At 55.1% G+C, this 19,154-nt stretch overlaps 1 protein-coding gene across 2 annotated transcripts; it reads left to right on the top strand.

Moving 5' to 3' along the window:
* Nucleotides 1-11,522: 11,522 nt before the first annotated feature.
* RNF215 (ring finger protein 215) lies at nt 11,523-18,663 on the top strand. 2 transcript variants are annotated; one of them, XM_040619739.1, is made up of 9 exons: nt 11,525-11,873; nt 12,143-12,286; nt 12,774-12,845; nt 12,930-13,015; nt 13,450-13,606; nt 17,071-17,190; nt 17,267-17,410; nt 17,640-17,742; nt 17,830-18,663. In XM_040619739.1, exons 1-9 carry the CDS (start codon nt 11,589-11,591, stop codon nt 17,850-17,852), a joined length of 1,134 nt encoding a protein of 377 aa, XP_040475673.1. In that variant the 5' UTR covers nt 11,525-11,588; the 3' UTR covers nt 17,853-18,663. The 2 variants fall into 2 exon arrangements, with proteins under 2 accessions (XP_040475672.1, XP_040475673.1); XM_040619738.1 differs by having other exon boundaries at nt 11,523-11,873; nt 12,774-13,015.
* Nucleotides 18,664-19,154: the final 491 nt, after the last annotated feature.

The raw sequence follows: 19,154 nt of genomic DNA, 5'->3' as shown, positions 1-19,154 counted from the left end.
CCTGACTTCTGCTTTCTACCTCCTCGGCTCTCCTAGAGCTGCTTCTAAGGTGCTCACACCCTCAGGCGGCAGGGAGGAGTGCTTCCTTTCGGGGAGTCAAAAGACCGGGGTCTGAATCCTACATCCGCCACTTCTCTCTGTCAGACTTCGGCAAGCGACCCCACTTCTGTGAACCCAAGCTTCTTCACTCACTACCTGCAGGTGATGAAATGGTTTCAAGTCTGCTTGAGAGGATCAAGTAAGCTGTTCTCAGTGCAGCGAGTGCCTAGCAAAGGGTTCGCCTCTGTGACCCCTCCCTGGTCTGCCCCCCCTCCAGCGTCCCGTTCCACCTACCCGGCCATGCTTTGGCCTCTGGGTGGGGGTGTAGGGTGAACATGAAGCCACAGTAAAGCTACCACCCAGTGAAAGCAGGCCTGCTATCAGCTTATCTGCTCCCCCTGCTCCTGCCCGGGGGCCAGAGCTGTGGGTTCCCGTAACTGCAAGTCTGACTTGTGTGCTGGAGGCCTCAGTGACCTCTGACTGTCCTGCCATGCCTCACAGCCCCTTCCTCATACGAAGAAGCTATTTCCACCTTTCTTAGTTTGATAGCCTTCCCCCTCTGCCTGAGCACCCCTCTGCCCCCACCCGCCGCATTCTCTATTCCTACCCCCATGGTAGCAGCTGTTCACATGCCCTGGACCATTCTTTCCTCCTACTGTGTGTCAGCCCCTGGGCACTGTTCTGGGGACCATGAAATGAATCAGACACCATCTTGCCCTCCCAAAGATAAAATACAGGCACCATCATCCAGAACGTAAGACCGAGATAAATGTGCCAAAGAGAGTGAGTACCTGGGAGGTTAAAGGAGGAGAAGTTGCTTTGGGTTATAAGAATCCAAAAGTCTATGTGGAGGGAGGTGGCATTGAGACAAGTTTGGGTGGTTGATGGGAAGCATGGCTACTGCCAGAGAGGAGGGGAGAGGGAGAATAGGCAGGGAGGACCCGCAGAGAACCACAGTGTGGCCCTGCTTAGCAACATCAGCCCTACTAGACCGTGAGGTCCTTGGGCACAGGGCCCTAAATCCTCACAAGCCCCCGACCCCCAGCACAACAGCCTACGCACAGGGGCTGTTCGATAAATGTTTGCTGAATGAATGAATGAATGTAAGAAATGCTCTGACAGGCACAGAGCCAGGTGCTGAGGGAGCCCTGGGAAGGAGACACAAGCACAGATCATTTGGGGATCAGGCTGCCCACCTCACTTAACAGCCAAAAGACAGAGCCAGAGAGGGCATGGCCCCAAATCGTTAGTGGTGTCACAGATGTGGAGAGCGTTGCCCAGTGCCTGGCACATGGAACGCCTCCACTTACAGCCTGGAATTCACACTTAGCCCAAGAAACTCATTCCAGGAGCCCAAGGGCATCCCACCTCTCACAGCAGGGCCCCTGCCAACTCTACACTCAGGTTTCCAGGGGAGTAGCAAGTAGGATGATCCCAGACTCTCTGGGTTAGAAGGCAGAGGCAGGCTCCAGCAGGCCTGCTAGAGACGCCTGGAAGGCGTCATGGCCTCCACCATGAAGGTCTGTTGCAGGGTGCAGAGTTGAGGGTCTCGATTCAGCCCTGTTGCTGAGAGGACCCCAACCCCCACCCCTGGGAGGACTTCTTAGCTGTCCCAGAAGTTCTGCCCTCGTTCAAGAATCATCGGCTTCTGGCTTAGGGAAGAAGGCATGGCTGCCTTCCTTGTTGGATACATGGCTGAAATCTTTATATAAGACCCTTCCAGGGGCAAGATGTAGGGCCTATTCAAAGGAAAATAGAACAATAGCCCCTTTCCAGCACTTTATAGTTTGTAAGGCACTTTCAGATCTAGCTTTTCATTTCAGCCTGTGGTGACCCTCTTGGTCAGGTGATTTACTGGGATACCTAGAGGCGGTCCCATAAGAGGTACATGAAGATTCAGGACTTATACCCAAGTCTCTGGCTTCTGGGCCAAATGCTTCCAGGCACCCATAGGCTATGGTGTGGACTAACATGGGAGTCGCCTACACAGGCTACCCAGGAAAGCACAAGGAAAACATTCACCCAGCAGGAAATCATCCTCAGCCCCAAACAAGCCCCCAGGAATCTGGAGTTACCCACGATAAGGGTCTAAGTGAAGTACCCTTCTTCCAGTCTGCCCTTCCCAGGTCTCGTGGCTGCCTGCTTCTCCTTCCTCCACTGAAACTTACCTATCTCCGGCCCACTATGGAACAGCGAGTTAATCTGATAATATAAATCCTAGAATAATAATCTGGTCAACTCCTCTGAGCTGGTTACTAAGAGAGAGCTCCTCCTCCACATCCCCACTTTTCCTCTCACCCCCTACCCCAGTCCAGCAAATCTAGCTCCCTGCTAGGTATGTTGTTCTCCTGCTCAAGAATCTTCAGTGGCTCCCTAGTTCCTTCAGGGGTCAGCCCAATCTCACTGACTTGCATTCGAGGCCAAGGCCTATCTCTTCCCAGCATCCTTGGTGGGTCTCAACTACCACTCTTCCCTCCACACACTTTCATTTTATTATTTTTTAAAGATTTTATTTATTTGTTTGAGAGAGAGAGAAAGAGCATGAGCAGGGGGAGGGGCAGAGAGAGAGGGAGAAGCAGACTCCCTGCCGAGCAGAGCGCCCAGTGCGGGACTCCATCCCAGGACCCTGGGATCAGGACCTGAGCCGAAGGCAAACGCTTAACTGACTGAGCCACCCAGGCACCCCAACACAGGCTTCTGTTTTACTCAAAGAAGCTCCGTGCTGTCCCTCAGACACACTTCAGCCCTCCAGCCTCTGTCATAGTTGTTTCCCTCTCCTATTTCCTCCTGCCACATCCTCCCTGCCCTTCAAAGCCCTGATCAAATGCTGTTTCCAGGAACTTCTCCCCGATCTAACTAATCCAACACGAGCCCGACCAAACAGTAGCCCCTCTCTCCTGACCTTGACACTGACTACTCTGTGCCGCAGTGGTGACTATCAGGCAACGGCCTGGTCCAACAGGAAGAGCCCAGTCTCCTCAGTCAGACAGGCCGGAGGTAAGATCCAAGCCCTGCCCCTTACCAGCTCTGTAAGGAGCTTGCTGTGTTGAGTATATCCTGCCAGGCAAGGTAGTGTTAAACAGCTGAAAGAAGGCTGCCAGGCCTAGATCTAGGAGGACCATGGGGTAACTAATAGTTCCAGTCTTGGCAGTTAGTGCCCTGGGGCTGAGATTCCTCTGGGAGGTAGCTGTGGGCACAGGCAGGAGCACTGGACTGGAAGTCCAGAGCCAGGGCTTTCCACCATGTTCTCGAGTGAATGTGCTACAGTGACTATTCAGCAATCAGCACTGGGGACAGAAGGGGTGCTCCTCAGGGTGATCTGCCTTGGCCTCTGGGCCTTGGATGACTCTTCTCGAAAACAAGGGCACTGACCTCCAGGTCAGAGGTCTCCGGGTGCCTTGTCCTGATTCTCTGGTGCCAGCGGGGAAGGGGGTGGTGCTGAGATTGGCAAGGTGGTTTGAGAGTTGGAGAAAACAGTCTTTTAAACCCTTCAGCAAATATTTGTGGAACACTCTACTTCCATGGGGCCAGGACGGCAGAACTCTCTGGAAGGCCCTGGTGCTTGCAGGCGACCATGCAGAAGGACCCTGACTCCAGCCTCCTCGCCTCCGCTCCTTATCCCAGCCCTGCCATGCAGGGTTTCAGTTGCCTTAAGTTTTTTTCCAACAAAGTGGGGAAGGAATGAAGAAATCCACACTACCTGGGATGACATGGCCCTGACAGCAGAGGTGACAGCAGCAGAATGAGGAAGTGACAGTGATGGACTCACTCCTGTACCTGCCCACACTCTCCTCCAGGTGGTCTAGGCTTCAGCTCCTCAGTGGAGCTGGGAGCCAGAGCACCTTTCATTCCTTGGCTCCATAAGTATTTAGGCAGCAGGTATGGTGCCAGGCACAGGGACACCTGGGAAAAGGAGGCTGACCAGGCCCGGCCCTCGAGGATTTCCTGGTCCACAGGGAGATGGCTAAGGCAACAGGTCATTCCAGCACCGTGCGGCCAGCGCCGCCATATTGGTGCCGTCAGGAAGCTCCCCACCTGGTCAGGGGGTAGGGCCACCTCAGGTTCCCCAGAGACCTGATGACTAAGCAGGAGTCGGCCACCTTGGAGGGGGCAGGAGGGCTGAAAACCCTTCAGTCCTTCCTTCGTTCCCTCACATATTCCACTGAGCACCGTGGAAAACCTGGAGTAGGAAAACTGCCCTCAGAGAACTTGCGGTATTGGGATTGGGGGCATGCCCAGACTGAGCTTGGTCTGTGGATATGTGAGAGGGGAAGTGGGGGTCAGATAAAAAATCAGCACTTAGGGGTACATGCGTGTAGGAGAGGCAGGTGTCAGGAAGGACCTTTGAGCTCTGGGGAGGGGGCTAGTCTGAGATGCTTGAGCTGAGGATACTCTTGACAGATGGCGGGAGTGGGGAGGTCCTTCTCCTTCGGGGGCCTCAGCATCCTTGGTGTGGAACCAGACCGGAGCCTCAGCCAGGGTAAATTCAGACTGTGAGTGGAGAGGGCTTTTGAAGGCTGAAGGGCCACAAATGAGCCTCCCTTGGGGAGGGCGGGGTAGGTGTAGGAGGGGGGTGGGATAAGGAGCCCCCTTGTCAGGCCCCTCTGTTCCCAGCCCCAGCCCTGCCCGGCTGCCCGGCATAGAGGATGGCAACCCCTTTATCCTCTTACCCTTTTCCCCCTTCCCCAGCCCCCAGTGAGGAGGGCAGGGGTCTTCAGGGACTTGAGTCTAGGAGGTGGCAGCCAGGGCTCCGAATGACTTCCTCAGTGGCTCCTTGGCCCCTGCTGGGGCCTCTCTCCCAGCAGTAATGCAGCAAGAGCCAAGGAAGCAGCCCCGGACCAGGAGCCAGAGGCCTGGAGCCAAACCCCTGCTCCTCAGGGGGCAAAGTCACCTGCCTTCTCCAGGTGCCTGTTACCTGGGGAGAAAAATAATCCTTTGTCTGGGAGCTGCTGTGAGAATTCCAGGTGAAGTAATGGTTGGAAAAGTGATGGGTGCACAGAGTGGAGGATTATTAGTACTATTATGTGTTCTTTCTGAAGACACAACAGAACAGGAGAAACCGAGCCCGCCCAGCTCCTCCCAAGGAGCCCACTTCCTCCTTACTTCCGCAGTCCACTCTGGCTTTGTGAAGACACAAATCCCCTCCCCGCCCCACTGCCCACACCCAAACCCCCCTAATTAAGTCCCTTACCTTCCCAGCTATCATTGTCTAATCCCTAAGCCCTTTCTCACCAGTCTCCAGTTGTCTCAGGGAGTCAAATCCCTTTAGAATGAGGTGGCCCAGTTAACTGTGAACCCAGAGACTGGGGGCAGGGAGCAGGGACTTCAGGACTCCCCCAGAGTGGAGGGGAGGGCAGAGGAGGGCAGGAAGGGTGCTGGAGACCCTGCCCTGGCTCTGGACTAGCTGGCAAGAGCCTGGAGAATTCCCTTGGGAAGAGCGGATTTTCATTTCTACCCCCGTACCCTGCATCCGAGATAGAATCCAGATTCTTTTTTTTTTTAAGATTTTATTTATTCATTAGACAGCACAAGCAAGGGAAGCTGCAGGCAGAGGGAGAGGGAGAAGCAGGCTCCCCGAGGAGCAGGCAGCCAGACGCTAGGCTCGATCCCAAGACCCTGGGATCATGACCCGAGCTGAGGGCAGATGCTTAACTGACGGAGCTATCCAGGCTCCCCTAGAATCCAGATTCTACCACCTGACTTGTTCTGCGCTGGTCAGTGCCTTTGAGAAACAGAATGACATGGGACAAGCCCCCTGACTCTGGAGTCAGACTACCTGGGTTCAGGTCCTGATTCCATCACCTACCAAGGTTACCTGACCTCCATGCCTCAATTTCCCTTCCTCAGGATGGCAGTGACAATCTTACTACCTCATATGGCTGTGATGAGATTAAACAAGTTTATTCATGCAAAGGGTCTTGAACAGTGCCTGGAACATAGTAAACGTATCAGCTTGTACTTGTACTTCTTATTCCCCGCCCCCCGATATTCTTACCATTTTGAACCCTCACACCACCTCTCAGAGAGGCCTTTCCCCGGGTACTGAAGCTGGAGCAGCCCCCAGCAAACTCCCCCCCATGCTATTTTATCTCCTTCATATGGCACTTACCGTGGTCTGAAATTGCCTTGCTTGTATATATGCTTATGGTTTCTTAGCTACTTTTTTTTAAAAGATTTTATTTATTCAACAGAGAGACAGCCAGCGAGAGAGGGAGCACAAGCAGGGGGAGTGGGAGAGGAAGAAGCAGGCTCATAGCGGAAGAGCCTGATGTGGGGCTCAATCCCATAACGCTGGGATCACGCCCTGAGCCGAAGGCAGACGCGTAACTGCTGTGCCACCCAGGCGCCCCGGTTTCCTAGCTATTCTAAAGGGCAGGAGCCCTTGCTGGTCATGGTCGATGTTTCATGTCCAGTGCCTAGATGATGCCACACTCACTCTGCCCCCCTGAGGGCTGGGCCCAGGGAAGGAGCAGGCCCCTGGCCACCCTTCCACTCAGTAGCCCTTCCTCTCCCCTACACCAGTTATCTGCGGCTACTCTGCACCCCTGCACGGGCCCTGTGTGATCTTTGGCAACTCACCACCCCTCTCTGGGCAACTGGGTGAGGAAAGGGAGGAAGCAATGGAACTAGGCAGCCAAGGGACCGCCTAAGATTTTTCTAAGAAAATTTGTTGTATGTCTTGGGGCTCATGCTTATTAGGTGGAAGGACCTCAAGGATCTCTGGGGTCTGAAAATACAGCCCCCACAGCCTAGCTCTACCATTGCCGCTGGTCCTGAAAGCCCCCACGGGGGTAGGGGTGGGGTTCGCTCCCATGAGCTAGGAATTGCCTAGCTGAAGGCCCTTTGTAAAAAAAAGCGGAGCCCAACACTGGGCCCCTGCGCGGTCCCATTCCCCCTGGGACTAGCTTGCCACCTGGTGGCCGCTTGGTTGCATTGGCCCCCTTCCATCTGGGAGGGCGCTCTCGGGGGCAGACACTGATTCTAGATACGGGCTTGCCTTCCTGCCCTTCATCCTACTTCCAGCATCGCTCACGGAATGTTTTGTCCATTTTTATGCACAGGCTGGCATCACATTGAAGAATTCATTTGATAGCAGAGGAAGAGCAGCCGCGGGCACAAGCCCACGGAATTCACTGGCCTTACCACATACTCTATTCCTGGTGTCGATTCTAAAGCATTTCACTGCCCCAACCCCGTTCCACTCTGGGAACGCATCCCAGGGCTCACTTTCATTAACAGCTTCATTTCTTCCTAGGTCCTCCTGCAACTCCTGGGGGTGAGGGAGACAGGACACTGGGGTCTCCTCCACACAGTTCACGGCCCAGCCCAGGGCCAGGAAACCTTGTAATCCAAGACACAAGCCACCTGGAATCACAGCATGTCTGATGAAAGGAACCCCTCCCCCCAAACTGTTTGGTCCGACTCTCATTTTCCTTTACAGTTGGGGACAGGAGCCAAGAAAAAGGAAGTGGTTTGCTTGGAGGCACATGGTAGAAAGAGTAACAGCCCTGTCCCTGCCAGGTCCCCACTCAGCCCCAGAAGTGAAGCAGGCTGGGATCTGAGGGCTTGGCTCCTCCGGAGGGGCCCACGGGGCTGATCATCCTGTTTGCCCAGCCCTGAGAGCTGGAGGCCCGAGGTCCAGCACCAGGTCCAGCGGCCTGCCTCTTCTCCCAGCTGGAATTTTGTCTTCCCTGTGGGATTCTCTAGTCTCCTCTTCTTCAGATGCTGTGCTCCCAAGCAAGGCCTCTCATTCCCTGCTATCAATCTCCTGGCCTCTCTTGCCCTGTCCCTGGGCTAATACTCCCTCCAATGGCAGCTCTGACCTTCACTGCTCTTCCACCCCCCCCACCCCACCCCCAGTCTCCCCCAACACAACAGCAGAAGAGCCCTGGCTGGCCTGGGCTGGGCTATCCCCTGCCACATTTAGACTATTTCTCTAAGCACTTGTCTCTTCCAGGATAACTAACGGTTCCCCGGTGGGAGGACAGACCACAGAGTAACTTTGGTAATTCACCAAGTCTACAGGGTGGCTCAGGCTTCCACTGATGGAAAGCTAGGATGTGGATACTCGTGGGAAAGCAGAAACTTGTTCCAGGCCGGGGACAGGTATAGGCAAGGGTCTGTGCCTGGTTGGTGTGTGCGTGTGTTAAGGGGACAGTGAGGACCCCTTGCCTAGGTGGGCAGGATGGGGTTAGGGAGCAAGTAGTGGGAATAGGGATAGGCAGACAGTGGAGCCAACGGCCTCACTGATTACAGGGTGTGTCCTTGCAACCCTGTCATTGGGGCTGACAGATGGGCTGGGACATTCCTGGAACTTGCAACTTACGAAGACTGATTTCTTAAGTATGAAAGAACATCAGTAACCAACACAAAGAATAAAGAATGATATAAGGAACACCCCTGTGACCCAACAATCAGAACACCCCTGAGTGCCCTTCCCCAATTACATCCCACCTGGTGAACTGAAGTTCGTGCTTCTCGGTCCCTTGATTTTCTTTATAGTTTTGTTACAGATGAATTTATCTTGTTTTTTTAAGATTTTATTTATTTATGTGACAGAGAGACAGCCAGCAAGAGAGGGAACACAGCAGGGGAGTGGGAGAGGAAGAAGCAGGCTCCCAGCCGAAGAGCCCGATGTGGGACTCGATCCCAGAACGCCGGGATCACGCCCTGAGCCGAAGGCAGACGCTTAGCGACTGTGCTACCCAGGCGCCCCAGATGAATTTATCTTTTAAAAATATAGTTAGTCCTCTATGATTTTTTTTTCTTTAATTGAGGTGAAATTCACATAACATAAAATTAATCATTTTAAAGTAAAAAAAAGTTAGTGGTACTTTGTACATTCACAATGTTATACAGCCAACACATCTATCTGGTTCCAAAAGATTTTCATCACCCCGAAAGGAAACCTTGTACCCATTAAACAATCACTTATCATTTCCCCTTCCCTCCAGCCACCAATCTGCTTTCTCTCTCTACTGACTTATCTATTCTGGATTTATCGTTCGATATCTAGGCCTTTTGTGTGTGGGTTATTTCACTTCGCATAATGTTTTCAAAGTTCATCCACGTTGTAGCATGGGTCAGTACTTCATTTCTATTTATGGCTAAATAATATCCCATCATATGGACATATCACAATTTATCCACTCATCCATCAGTGGACATTACAGTTGTTTTCACCTTTCAGTTATCGTGAGTAATGCTGCTGTGAACGTTGGTGTACAAACACTTGTTTGAGTCCCTGCCTTCATGTATTGTGGACATATAGACCCAGAAGTGGAATTGCTGGATAATAGAGTAATTTTATGTTTAATTTTTTGAAGAACCACCATACTATTTTTCATAGCTACTGCACCATTTTACATTCCCACTGTTGATCCACTTTGAGTTAATTTTTGTGTATGGTGTGAGGTAGGAGTCCAGCTTCATTCTTTTGCATGTAGCTATCCACTTGTCCCAGCACCGTTTGTTAAAGAGACTATTCTTTCCTTTATTGAATAGTCTTGATGCCCTTGTTGAAAATCAATCGGCCATAGATGTCTGGGTATATTTCTGGACTATCAATTCTATTCCATTGATTTATAAGTCTCTGTATGCCAGAACCACACTGTTTTGGTTATTGTAGCTTTGCAGTACATTTTAAAATCAGCAAGTGTGACAGGGCGCCTGGGTGGCGCAGTCGTTAAGCATCTGCCTTTGGCTCAGGGTGTGATCCCGGAGTTCTGGGATTGAGCACCGCATCAGGCTCCTCCGCTGGGAGCCTGCTTCTTCCTCTCCCACTCCCCCTGCTTGTGTTCCCTCTTGCTAGCTGTCTCTCTCTCCGTCAAATAAATAAATAAAGTCTTAAAAAAAAAATCGGCAAGTGTGAGTCCTCCAATTTTGTTCTTCTTTTTGTCAACAGGGGGTATTCAGGGCGCCTTGCAACTCCACGTAGATTTTAGGATGCGTTTTCCATTTCTTCAAAAAAGGTCATTAGAATTTCAATAATTAATGATTAAGTTGAGCATCTTTTCGTATTTATTGGCCATTGTTGTTTCCTCTTGTCAAATGCCCCCTTGCATCTTGGACCCTTATCTATGCATTTGTATATTCTCCATAGGAATAATTTGGTTGCAAATACCTTCTCCCAGTTTGTTGCTTTCCCTACCACTTTATTACAAGGTTTTGATTAACACGAGTTTTTCATTTTATTGTGGATGCATATTTTCAATATTTTCCTTTATAATCTGCTGTTATGTAGTAAGAAATCTCTCCTGACCTTGAAGTAAACAGGATAGTCTTTTTGTTTCTTTCTAAAAATGCTTACAGTATTGCTTTTCATATTTAGATCTTTAATTCACATGGAATTGATTTTTCTGGTACGATGTGCAGTAGAGGTCCAATTTCATTTCTTTTCCTTATGGTTAACTCATTTTCTTGGCATGATTTGCCAAACAGTCCATCATACTGTCCCTCTGACAAAGCCACAGTTTTTCTGTGTGTAGGCCAGTTTCCTGCTTCTCAGTTTGATGTCCCATTTGTCTGTCTTCGAATTGACATCAGACTCTCTTATTCTCTCCATCTTATTTCAGGAGCATCCTGACAATTCAACGTTAGTGGTTATATGGGTGTTCACTATAAAATTCTTTCCGTTTTTCAGTAGGTTTGAAATTCTTCTTAAAAAAAAAAAACGGGGGGAAAGAGTGTTGTGGCTTATCCGGCCTTTGCCCTTTTATCGGGGTACAATTTTTAAAAGGCTCAGGTTTCAGAAGAGGCAATTCCCAGCAGCCACAACCCTTGGAGAAAAAGATGCGTTTTAGGACAGCGTGTGGACTTTTCACGTTCCTGCGGGCATCAGAGGTTATTTGTTGGCGATGAGGCAGTGCTGCTCTAAACGGGCAGTGCTGCCCGTTTCACTGCCCAGAAAAGTGACCTGCCTGAGGACCCAGCTGCGTCTGGCCTGCTTTGTTTAGGCAAACGTCCCCAGCCCCTCTTTCTGCCCTTCCAGGACCCTTGCCTCAATCTCCCACATCTACTTCCCACGCCAGTCTCTGTCTGGTTCTCTGTCTCCTGGAGTTTGGGAAGGTGAGGGTGTGACTTGACCAAGGCCACACTGAGTGACCGTAAGGTTGGCGCACAGCAAGGGCCAGCCAGCCTTCAGCCCACTACACGTCCCTTGTTCCTGCCTTTCTGGGGCCCTGATCGTGCCTCCGCCTCCCCATGTCGCCAACTATCTCCCTCCGTCTCCCTGCTCTGGTCTCCGCCCATTCTGACGACGACGCACGATGTTGTGACTACCTCCTCCCGGGCTCCGCCCCACTCCAGCCTCCGCGGCCGCCGGTGCCGGAGTTCTCCGCGGCCACCAGGGGGGGCGCGCGGCCCGGCCTGGGCGCCCGACTCGCCGAGGACCACCCCCTCCTGGCGCCCCGCCCCGTCCGGCCCCGGCCCCGCCCCTCCCGGCGCCCCTCCCGGCGCCCCGCCCCGTCCGGCCGCGGCCTCGCTCGCTCCGCTCCCCCCCGCGCGGGGACCCCCGGCGCCCCTGTCTCGTCTGTTTGCCGGGTCCGGCCATGGGCCCCGCTACTCGCCCCGCGCTGAGGTCGCCCCCACCGCCTCCTCCACCGCCGCCGTCGCCACTGCTGCTGCTGCTACCCTTGTTGCCGCTCTGGCTGGGCCTGGCGGGACCCGGAGCCGCGGCGGACAGCAGCGAGCCTGAGGCCGGGGCGGGGCGGGGCGGGGCCCGCGCCGTACGGGTGGACGTGAGGCTGCCTCGGCAGGACGCTCTGGTCCTGGAAGGCGTCAGGATCGGCCCCGAGGCCGACCCGGCACCCGCGCTGGGCGGCCGCCTGCTGCTGGTGAGCGCAGCCAAGCCATCTGGCCCCGGCCAGCCCCGCCCGCCCCGCCGTAGACCCCGCACCCAGACCCCGCATCCGGCCTTCATCCTGGACCAAGCCCTAGCAGCCCAGTGTCCCCTCCCCAGGCTGCCCAGGCCTCAAACTCCGGCTTCCAAAACCTGAGTTCCAGATGCCTTCCTCTTCAAACTCGCTCCCAAACCCTGGCCTTGCATCCCCTGTGTGTCCAACCCCCCTTCCTCCGCCTCTGCCCATGGTCCCTTGCCCTACAGATGGACATCGTGGATGCTGAACAAGAGGTGCCCGTAGAAGGCTGGATTGCAGTGGCATACGTGGGCAAGGAGCAGGCGGCCCAGTTCCACCAGGAGAGTCAGGGCAGTGGCCCGCAGGCCTATCCCAAGGCCCTGGTCCAGCAGGTGCAGGGGGTGTATGTGGGGAAGGGGGCTGGAGGAAGGGGTTTCAAGGCATCTGCCAGAGCTAGACTGCCAGGTGGGACCCCTAAGGAGCTTCCAGAGAAGCCTTGGGCCTGGCTGAGGTGAGGGACCCCAGTTTGGAGAATTGGGTCAGTATGGGGTGGGAGTGGGAAGGTGGGAGGAGGCCAGAGAGTGTCAGGAAGCTCCCCCAGGCTCTGAGAGTATGAGATGGGGAGTTCCTGCTGAGAGTTGGTGGGCAGGCCTGTCCTGCTAGGACCAGGGAAGGCACATCATTGTTTGGGTCCCACAGAACATCTGGGGGAGTGGCAGGAGAAATAAGAGTTTCTGCCCTTGATCTCAGGGAGTGCACAGCCAGTCTGTCAAGAGGAAACACTCACCGCAGAGCTAGGAGCTAAGAACTGTGGTCGTGGGTAGTGAGACAGTGTGTGGGAGGGGGGGCCAGCTAGCCTCTGCCTCTGTCCCCCTGCAGATGCGGAGGGCACTCTTCCTGGGAGCCTCTGCTCTGCTCCTCCTCATCTTGAACCACAACGTGGTCCGAGAGGTAAACGGGTTCAGGCAGTGGGGGTGTGCAGGCCAGGGAGGAGGGGACCAAGGCCAGCTGACCTTCTTGTCCGTCCATCTACAGCTAGACATATCACAGCTTCTGCTCAGGCCAGTGATTGTCCTCCATTATTCTTCCAATGTCACCAAGCTGTTGGAGGCACTGCTGCAGTGAGTTGGGATTTGGGCTCCAAAGGACTGGGCCTGGGAGCCCGGGTGCTTGAGGGGTCCCTGAATCTGCCATGGTCTCAAGGGTCTTGGGACCAGGGCTTTTCCTGTTAACCTTAACACTGTAGTCTCCTGGTCTGAAAAATGGGTGAGGGGACTGGAGCAAAGAGGCAGCTCTAGGGGCAGAGGGAATTGGCTCCAGCAAGGAGGAAGCTGGATTCCTGATTGACAGGTCCTTTCGGAGACTTGCAGGCCTCCCTGGCCTGGCTGATGTGAGAACTAGAAAAACCAAGAACCAGAAAAGGCCTGGGGGCCAAGGAGAGGGCTGTGGGATGATACTTGGGAGTATCTTTTTCCTACAAGGCTGGGGTGGGTGGGTCTGGGCCTCTCCTCCCAAGAGCCCTTCTCTCCGGCCCCTCTGTGGCTTTCCCTCCCAGGAGGACTCAGGCCACAGCTGAGATCACCAGCGGAGAGTCGCTGTCAGCCAACATCGAGTGGAAGCTGACCCTGTGGACCACGTGTGGCCTCTCCAAGGATGGCTACGGAGGATGGCAGGACTTGGTGTGCCTGGGAGGCAGTCGGGCCCAGGAGCAGGTGGGTGCCTGGGGAGAGGAGGCTCGGGTGGTGCTGCACACGTGCCCAGATCCTATGGCCTCTCCTTGCCGTGGTGGCCAGGAACCGTTTCTGCTGCCTTCTGGTGGGTGCTCAGTGCCTGATGGGGTCATGCATAATCAGTGTCAGTTACTACTGTCACGTTATTCTCCCGCTCAGAAGCCCTCCTTGGTTCCCCATTGGCTGCAGAATAAAGTTCAGACTCCTTAGCCTAGCTTTCACAGCTCTCCTGTTTACTCACCTATCTTTTTTTTTTTTTTCTAGTCTCTTCCTTATACCCTGTTACCCTATGCCATTTACTGGCCTTCACACACACCCTGGTCTCCTGCCACTAGGCCTTGTCTATGCTTGGCTGCAGACATGGACACTCTTTTTCTCTGTCTCCATATGTACCCGTCTGTTTGCCTTCTTTGGAAATCTTCCCTCACAACCTCAGGTCACTGTTTCTCTCTCCCTCTTCTAAATCGCAGCTATGCTTTGTCAGGCCCTTCATAGCATTCTCAGGACAGCTCAAAGTGTCTAAGTGTTAGGGAATGTGACTTTGTCTCCCGAAGGCTGGGGCTGTGTCTTACTAGTCTCTGGATTTCTCAATGCTGGGCATCGAGAAGGTTCAGAAATATTCTGTCCACAAGCATCTCGCAAGTCCCTACTCTGTCAGGGTGGGCATGTCCTGGTTTCCTGGTGGGCAGCGTCCAGCAGGTGTCAGTGGGATTGGCAGGCAGCTTCAAGAGTCAGGCAGGCTTGCAGCCTTAGCTGAGCGATCTCAGGTTGAGCGTTTAACCTCTTTGGTCTCCTGTTCCTCATTTGTGAACAAGGACAGCACACGGCCACGGGATTGTCAGGGGGTCGTGTCAGGAGGTCAGCTCACGGTGGGCACAGAGCAGGTGGGCAGCTCCTGCTACTCTGAATGTGTTTATTGTTATAAGTGCTTGAATAAATTAGCTGTCACCAGATCAATTTTGAGGTCCTAGGACACTTAGGGCTCGATGGGAAGGGCTGTGGAGGGTCCAAAAAACCTGTGAGACCTGGGAACTGTCCCAAAGGGGCTCAACGACGAGCGGGGAAGAACTCTCACACGAAAAGGCCTCAGCAGTTCAGCCCAGACATCGTGTGCTCATTCCTATTTGAGTGGCAGGAACTGAACCACAGTTGTGTGAAGGCAGCAGGCACTGGGACTGGGAGAATGAAAGGGCTTTCCGGAAGAAATGGGAGCCCCATCAGGCCTCCCCCTGGAGGGCAGCCCACACAGACGTCTTGGTGGGGCAGGCATTTGGTGGGGGCTGTCAGATGAGAAAGGAAGTGCCTGCAGAAAGGCTGGAGCTAGGAGAAGAGCGGGCTGGGCAAGGGGCCCGAGAGTGGGAACGTATGCAGTCTGCAGGTCCGTCTGGCTGGTACGGGGGGCAAAGCTGAGCAGCTGTGCTGTCGGTCAGGGTGGGCCCGTACAAGTGCTGGGTAGCCATGATAGCCAAGGTTTCTTAAGGGTGGTTGGGGCCAGCTCTCAGCCCCAACCCTAGGGCCCAGTCACCATCCTTCGAGCGTGGGAATCCAGAGCTACAGCACCCATACGTCAGAAAGGTCAGGTGGACCACTCCCTCGCTGCTCTGATGGACAGACCCTGCCGTCCCTCCTCACCTGGAGGTCCCTAAGATCGTGCTGAGCCTCCAGCAGAGCTCCAAGCTAGCCATGCCCTTGGCCCACCCAGGGCTCACAGGCTGCTCCAGAGCATGGAGCTCCAGGGTCTGCCCTGGAGAGCTTACCTGGCAGTGGCCACTCAGTGAGTCCTGCCATGTGTCAGCCTGGCTCAGCAGGGCCCAGGGCACACAGGCCGGGCAGTTCCAGCCCTGGGCTCCTGGGGCCCTATTTGGGGAGGAGAAAGGCCATGGCTGTCACTCTGCTGGGGTGAGCGCCAAGCTGGTGGTGGGCGTGGGCCCTCCGGGACCCAGGGGACGCATCTGAGCTCAGCCTGGGGGCTTGGGGAGAGCTTCCTGGAACAGGTGTCACCACCGCACCACTCCCCGGGGAAGATGGGGGCCACAGAGACCAGAGGAGAGAGGGTGAGGAACAGGAAGCGGGGGCTGACGGACATCTCTTGAGAATGGCCTCTCGGGTGCCTCCACTCTGAGCAAGAGCGGTGTCTTGTGACACCAGCAGCACCCAGCCTTGTCCAGAAAGGTGCTCTCTTTTGACAGCACATCACTTCTCGGGCCCTCTCCCCCAACACGATGATAGTTGAACTTCATTGTTGGCTGGGGAAGAACATGATGGCAGAAAGCTACTAGGAATGCGGAAAGCTTTTAAATGAATGCATTTATTAGTCACGACACATCCAGAGACCGTGTGAACCGATGTGCCCGTGTGGGTGAGCCGGCAGGGTTTTGCTTACTCTGCCACATCATTTCCTGAGCCAGCTGTTTTGTAGTCAAAGCCCAGCTGCCACACTGCTATGGGGGGGGGGTTAAGTCAAGGTCAGTGCGTGTCCCCCATCCCCACCCCAGGAACTCTTGAGGCTCTGAGGGGCCTCTCAAAGGCTGAGGCAGGTCAGATGTGGTTCCTTCCCACCAGTGAGAGTCTGAAGACTGCCAAGGGCAGCGACAAGGAAACCACACAGTAAAGAGTGTGAGGAGAGCTGGGCTGGGCAGGGGGAGGCAAGTGGGGAGCATCTGCCTAGCCCTAGTGGTCAGGGAGAGCTCTGGAGCAAGGGGCATCAAAGGCATTAGCCGAGGGAAGGGGTGAGGAAGAACTGGGAAGACGAGAAAGAGCAAGGAGCCTGGGACCCTGAAAGGACAGAGGGGGTGGGCAGTCTAGGGCCTTGACAGATGGCTGCTAGAGGAGTTCGGGGTCTCTCCTGAGGGTGGGGCCGTCGCAGGGAAGGGTGTCAAGCAGGGGTCCTGTGTGATCAGGTTTGCAGGTGAGATCCTTGTCGCTGTGGGAAATGGGCCGGTGAGGCTGGAGCAGGGCCCCCAAAGAGCAGAGTGGGATGGAGGGGAGGGGTGCATGAGCCACCTAAGAGCGAAGCCACAGGGGACGATGTGAATGCTCGGCCCAGATGCAAATGGATAGGTGATGGTGCCCAGATAAGTAGACCAGGAGAAGTGTGGGGTAGGGATGGGGGTGGGAAGGTGATAGGGTCCTGGGCTGGGGCATCTGTGGGGCTGCCAGAGAGGAGCTTCCAAGAATGCAGAAAACGCTGTTGCCCGGGAGAGGGGCTGGGGACGGATGTGGGTCCCCTCAGCGGCTAGACACCGAGGAGCTGTATAGACAGTGGGGCACAGTGGGGCAGACCCTTGGGGCACAGATGGGAGGCACGGAGGCTTCAGAAGAGGAAGCCAGGAGCCTGCAGGGACACGCTGCCGATGGACCTTACCTGCCTGGTCCTTGGAGTGGCTTCGCTGGGGGAAGAGCGTAGAGGGGCCCCTGCATCCCTGACACCCTGCTCCCCTCCCCAGAAGCCCCTGCAGCAGCTGTGGAACGCCATCCTGCTGGTGGCCATGCTCCTGTGCACAGGCCTCGTGGTGCAGGCCCAGCGGCAGGCGTCAAGGCAGAGCCAGCGGGAGCCTGGAGGCCAGGTGAGAGCCAGCCCCTGGGAGCCCCGGTGTCCCGAGCCCTCCAGCCTGCCTAACTGTGCCTGCCCTCCGCCACCAGGTGGATCTGCTCCAGCACCGGGTGCTGCGGAGACTGGCATCCCTCAAGACCCGGCGCTGCCGTCTGGGCAGGGCAGCACAGGGCCCCCCCGAACCCGGTGCCGAGACCTGCGCCGTGTGTCTGGACTACTTCTGCAACAAGCAGGTTAGTGACCTGTGATGTCTCTCTCTCTACTCCCGAGAGACCCCACCGTTTCGACCAGGCCCTTATCCTCCCAGCTCCTACTGTAACTAGGAAAGCAGAATGGGGTGTGTGTGTGTTGGCGAGGGCGTGATAGGCTGTAGGGGTTTCAGTTCCCCTGTGCAGGTGGGGGCCAGGCATCCCCACTTGGAGGCCTGACTCTGTGGCCTGAGCCTTCCCCCACACCCTGCAGTGGCTCCGGGTGCTGCCCTGTAAGCATGAGTTTCATCGAGACTGCGTGGACCCCTGGCTGATGCTCCAGCAGACTTGCCCACTATGCAAATTCAACGTCCTGGGTAAGCACCAGCGGTGGGGGCCCTTGGCTGGCTATACGTGCTCCCCACCTGACACCTCCCTCCCTGTTTTTTCCTCCTCTCCTGCAGGGAACCGCTACTCAGATGATTAGCTCCCCCCACTGGGTCTCTGCATGTGGGCGAAGGACCATCCCACCTGCACCCTGGCCCTAGGCCTGGGCTCCTGGAACAGAACAACGGGATGGACAGGAAGCCCTGCTGGTGGGAGGAAGGCTAGGGGCCTGCTGAGGGGCAAGGCACCCCATCCTATTCATACTGGGATGGAGGGACCACACTCCCCAGTCCAAACACACAGGGTCTGGACCTGCCAGTCAAGAAAGAGAAGCTACCTTGGGGCCCTTCTCTACCATCCTGGGGTGTCTGTGTCTGCCCTCCTCGTAGGCAGCTCCCAGGACCCTGGGCAGGGGCCTGGGGAAGGAGGGTGTGAGCCAGTGCAGCTGTTCCCAGGGCTCTGGCAGCTCTGACCTGCCTGCCAGGGCATCCCTGGGGACTGACGCTGCAGTGGCTGGCTGGATTTTGTGCTTATTTATTGGGGGTTGGGTTGTGAGAGGAGCTCTCTGGCCTAGGGGACATCCCGGCCTGACTGGCTTTCAGGACACATCTCAGTCAAGGCTGTGACGTTCAACCTGGAGGCCCCTCCACTGATATTGCCTTCAGCCCTTGGACACTAGGAGCTGGGAGCGCTACTGCCTCTCCAGCTGGGCTCCCTTCCCAGGCCTGGTTGGGACTAGAGGCCCCCGAAGCCATCGGGTCCTGTGCTGCTCGGCCAGGCTACAGGATGCTGACCAGGATACTTGAAGCTGCAGGATAAACGTGGTGCATCTTTTAGGGGCAGCGGGGTTTTTTAGATTTGGGGTCGGGGAGGTTTAATATTGAAGTAAACGTGGATATATTTTAACATAAGAGATCAGATTTGTGTGGATGTCTTAAAACAGAGAAGTCGCCTTACGCTCTGCTGCCTGTGGGAGGTGGATTCTAAGACGGGCCCCAAGATCCCCCCCCTTAGTCCTCATGAACACGCCCTGTTGTAAACCCGCAACTGGGAGTCTAATGGATTTTACTCCCGTGCTTAGGTTATATTCTAAGGTACAGGTGACCTTAAGATAGGGAAAGTATCCAAGAGGGCCTGACCTAACCACGAGAGCTCATTAGAAGCAGAGTTTTCTCTGGTCTGGTAGAAGAGGAAGTCAGAAAGTTGAAGCAGGAAGGGCATTCAGGACATGAGAAATTCTCTGTTGCTGACTTGAAGATGGAGGGGGCCACGTGGCAAGGAAGGCAGACAGCTTCTAGGCGCTAAGAGTGGCCCCTGCTGACAGCAGCCTGCAAGGAGCTGGACCTCAGTCCTACGGCTGCAAGAAGCAGAATTCTGCCAGCAATTAGAAGGAGCCTGGGAG

This window comes from Ursus maritimus, unplaced genomic scaffold (assembly GCF_017311325.1).
Source record: "Ursus maritimus isolate PB19 unplaced genomic scaffold, ASM1731132v1 scaffold_33, whole genome shotgun sequence".
Lineage (NCBI taxonomy): Eukaryota > Metazoa > Chordata > Mammalia > Carnivora > Ursidae > Ursus > Ursus maritimus.
The sequence above is the reverse complement of the archived record's forward strand: the minus strand, read 5'-3'. Positions and strand labels throughout refer to the sequence as shown.

Coding starts and splice junctions, on each gene's coding strand:
- RNF215 (XM_040619738.1), top strand. CDS start 11,589: ATGGGCCCCGCTACTCGCCCCGCGCTGAGGTCGCCCCCACCGCCTCCT. Junction 11,874..12,142: donor TGGGCGGCCGCCTGCTGCTG/GTGAGCGCAGCC, acceptor CTTGCCCTACAG/ATGGACATCGTGGATGCTGA. Junction 17,411..17,639: donor ACTACTTCTGCAACAAGCAG/GTTAGTGACCTG, acceptor CACACCCTGCAG/TGGCTCCGGGTGCTGCCCTG.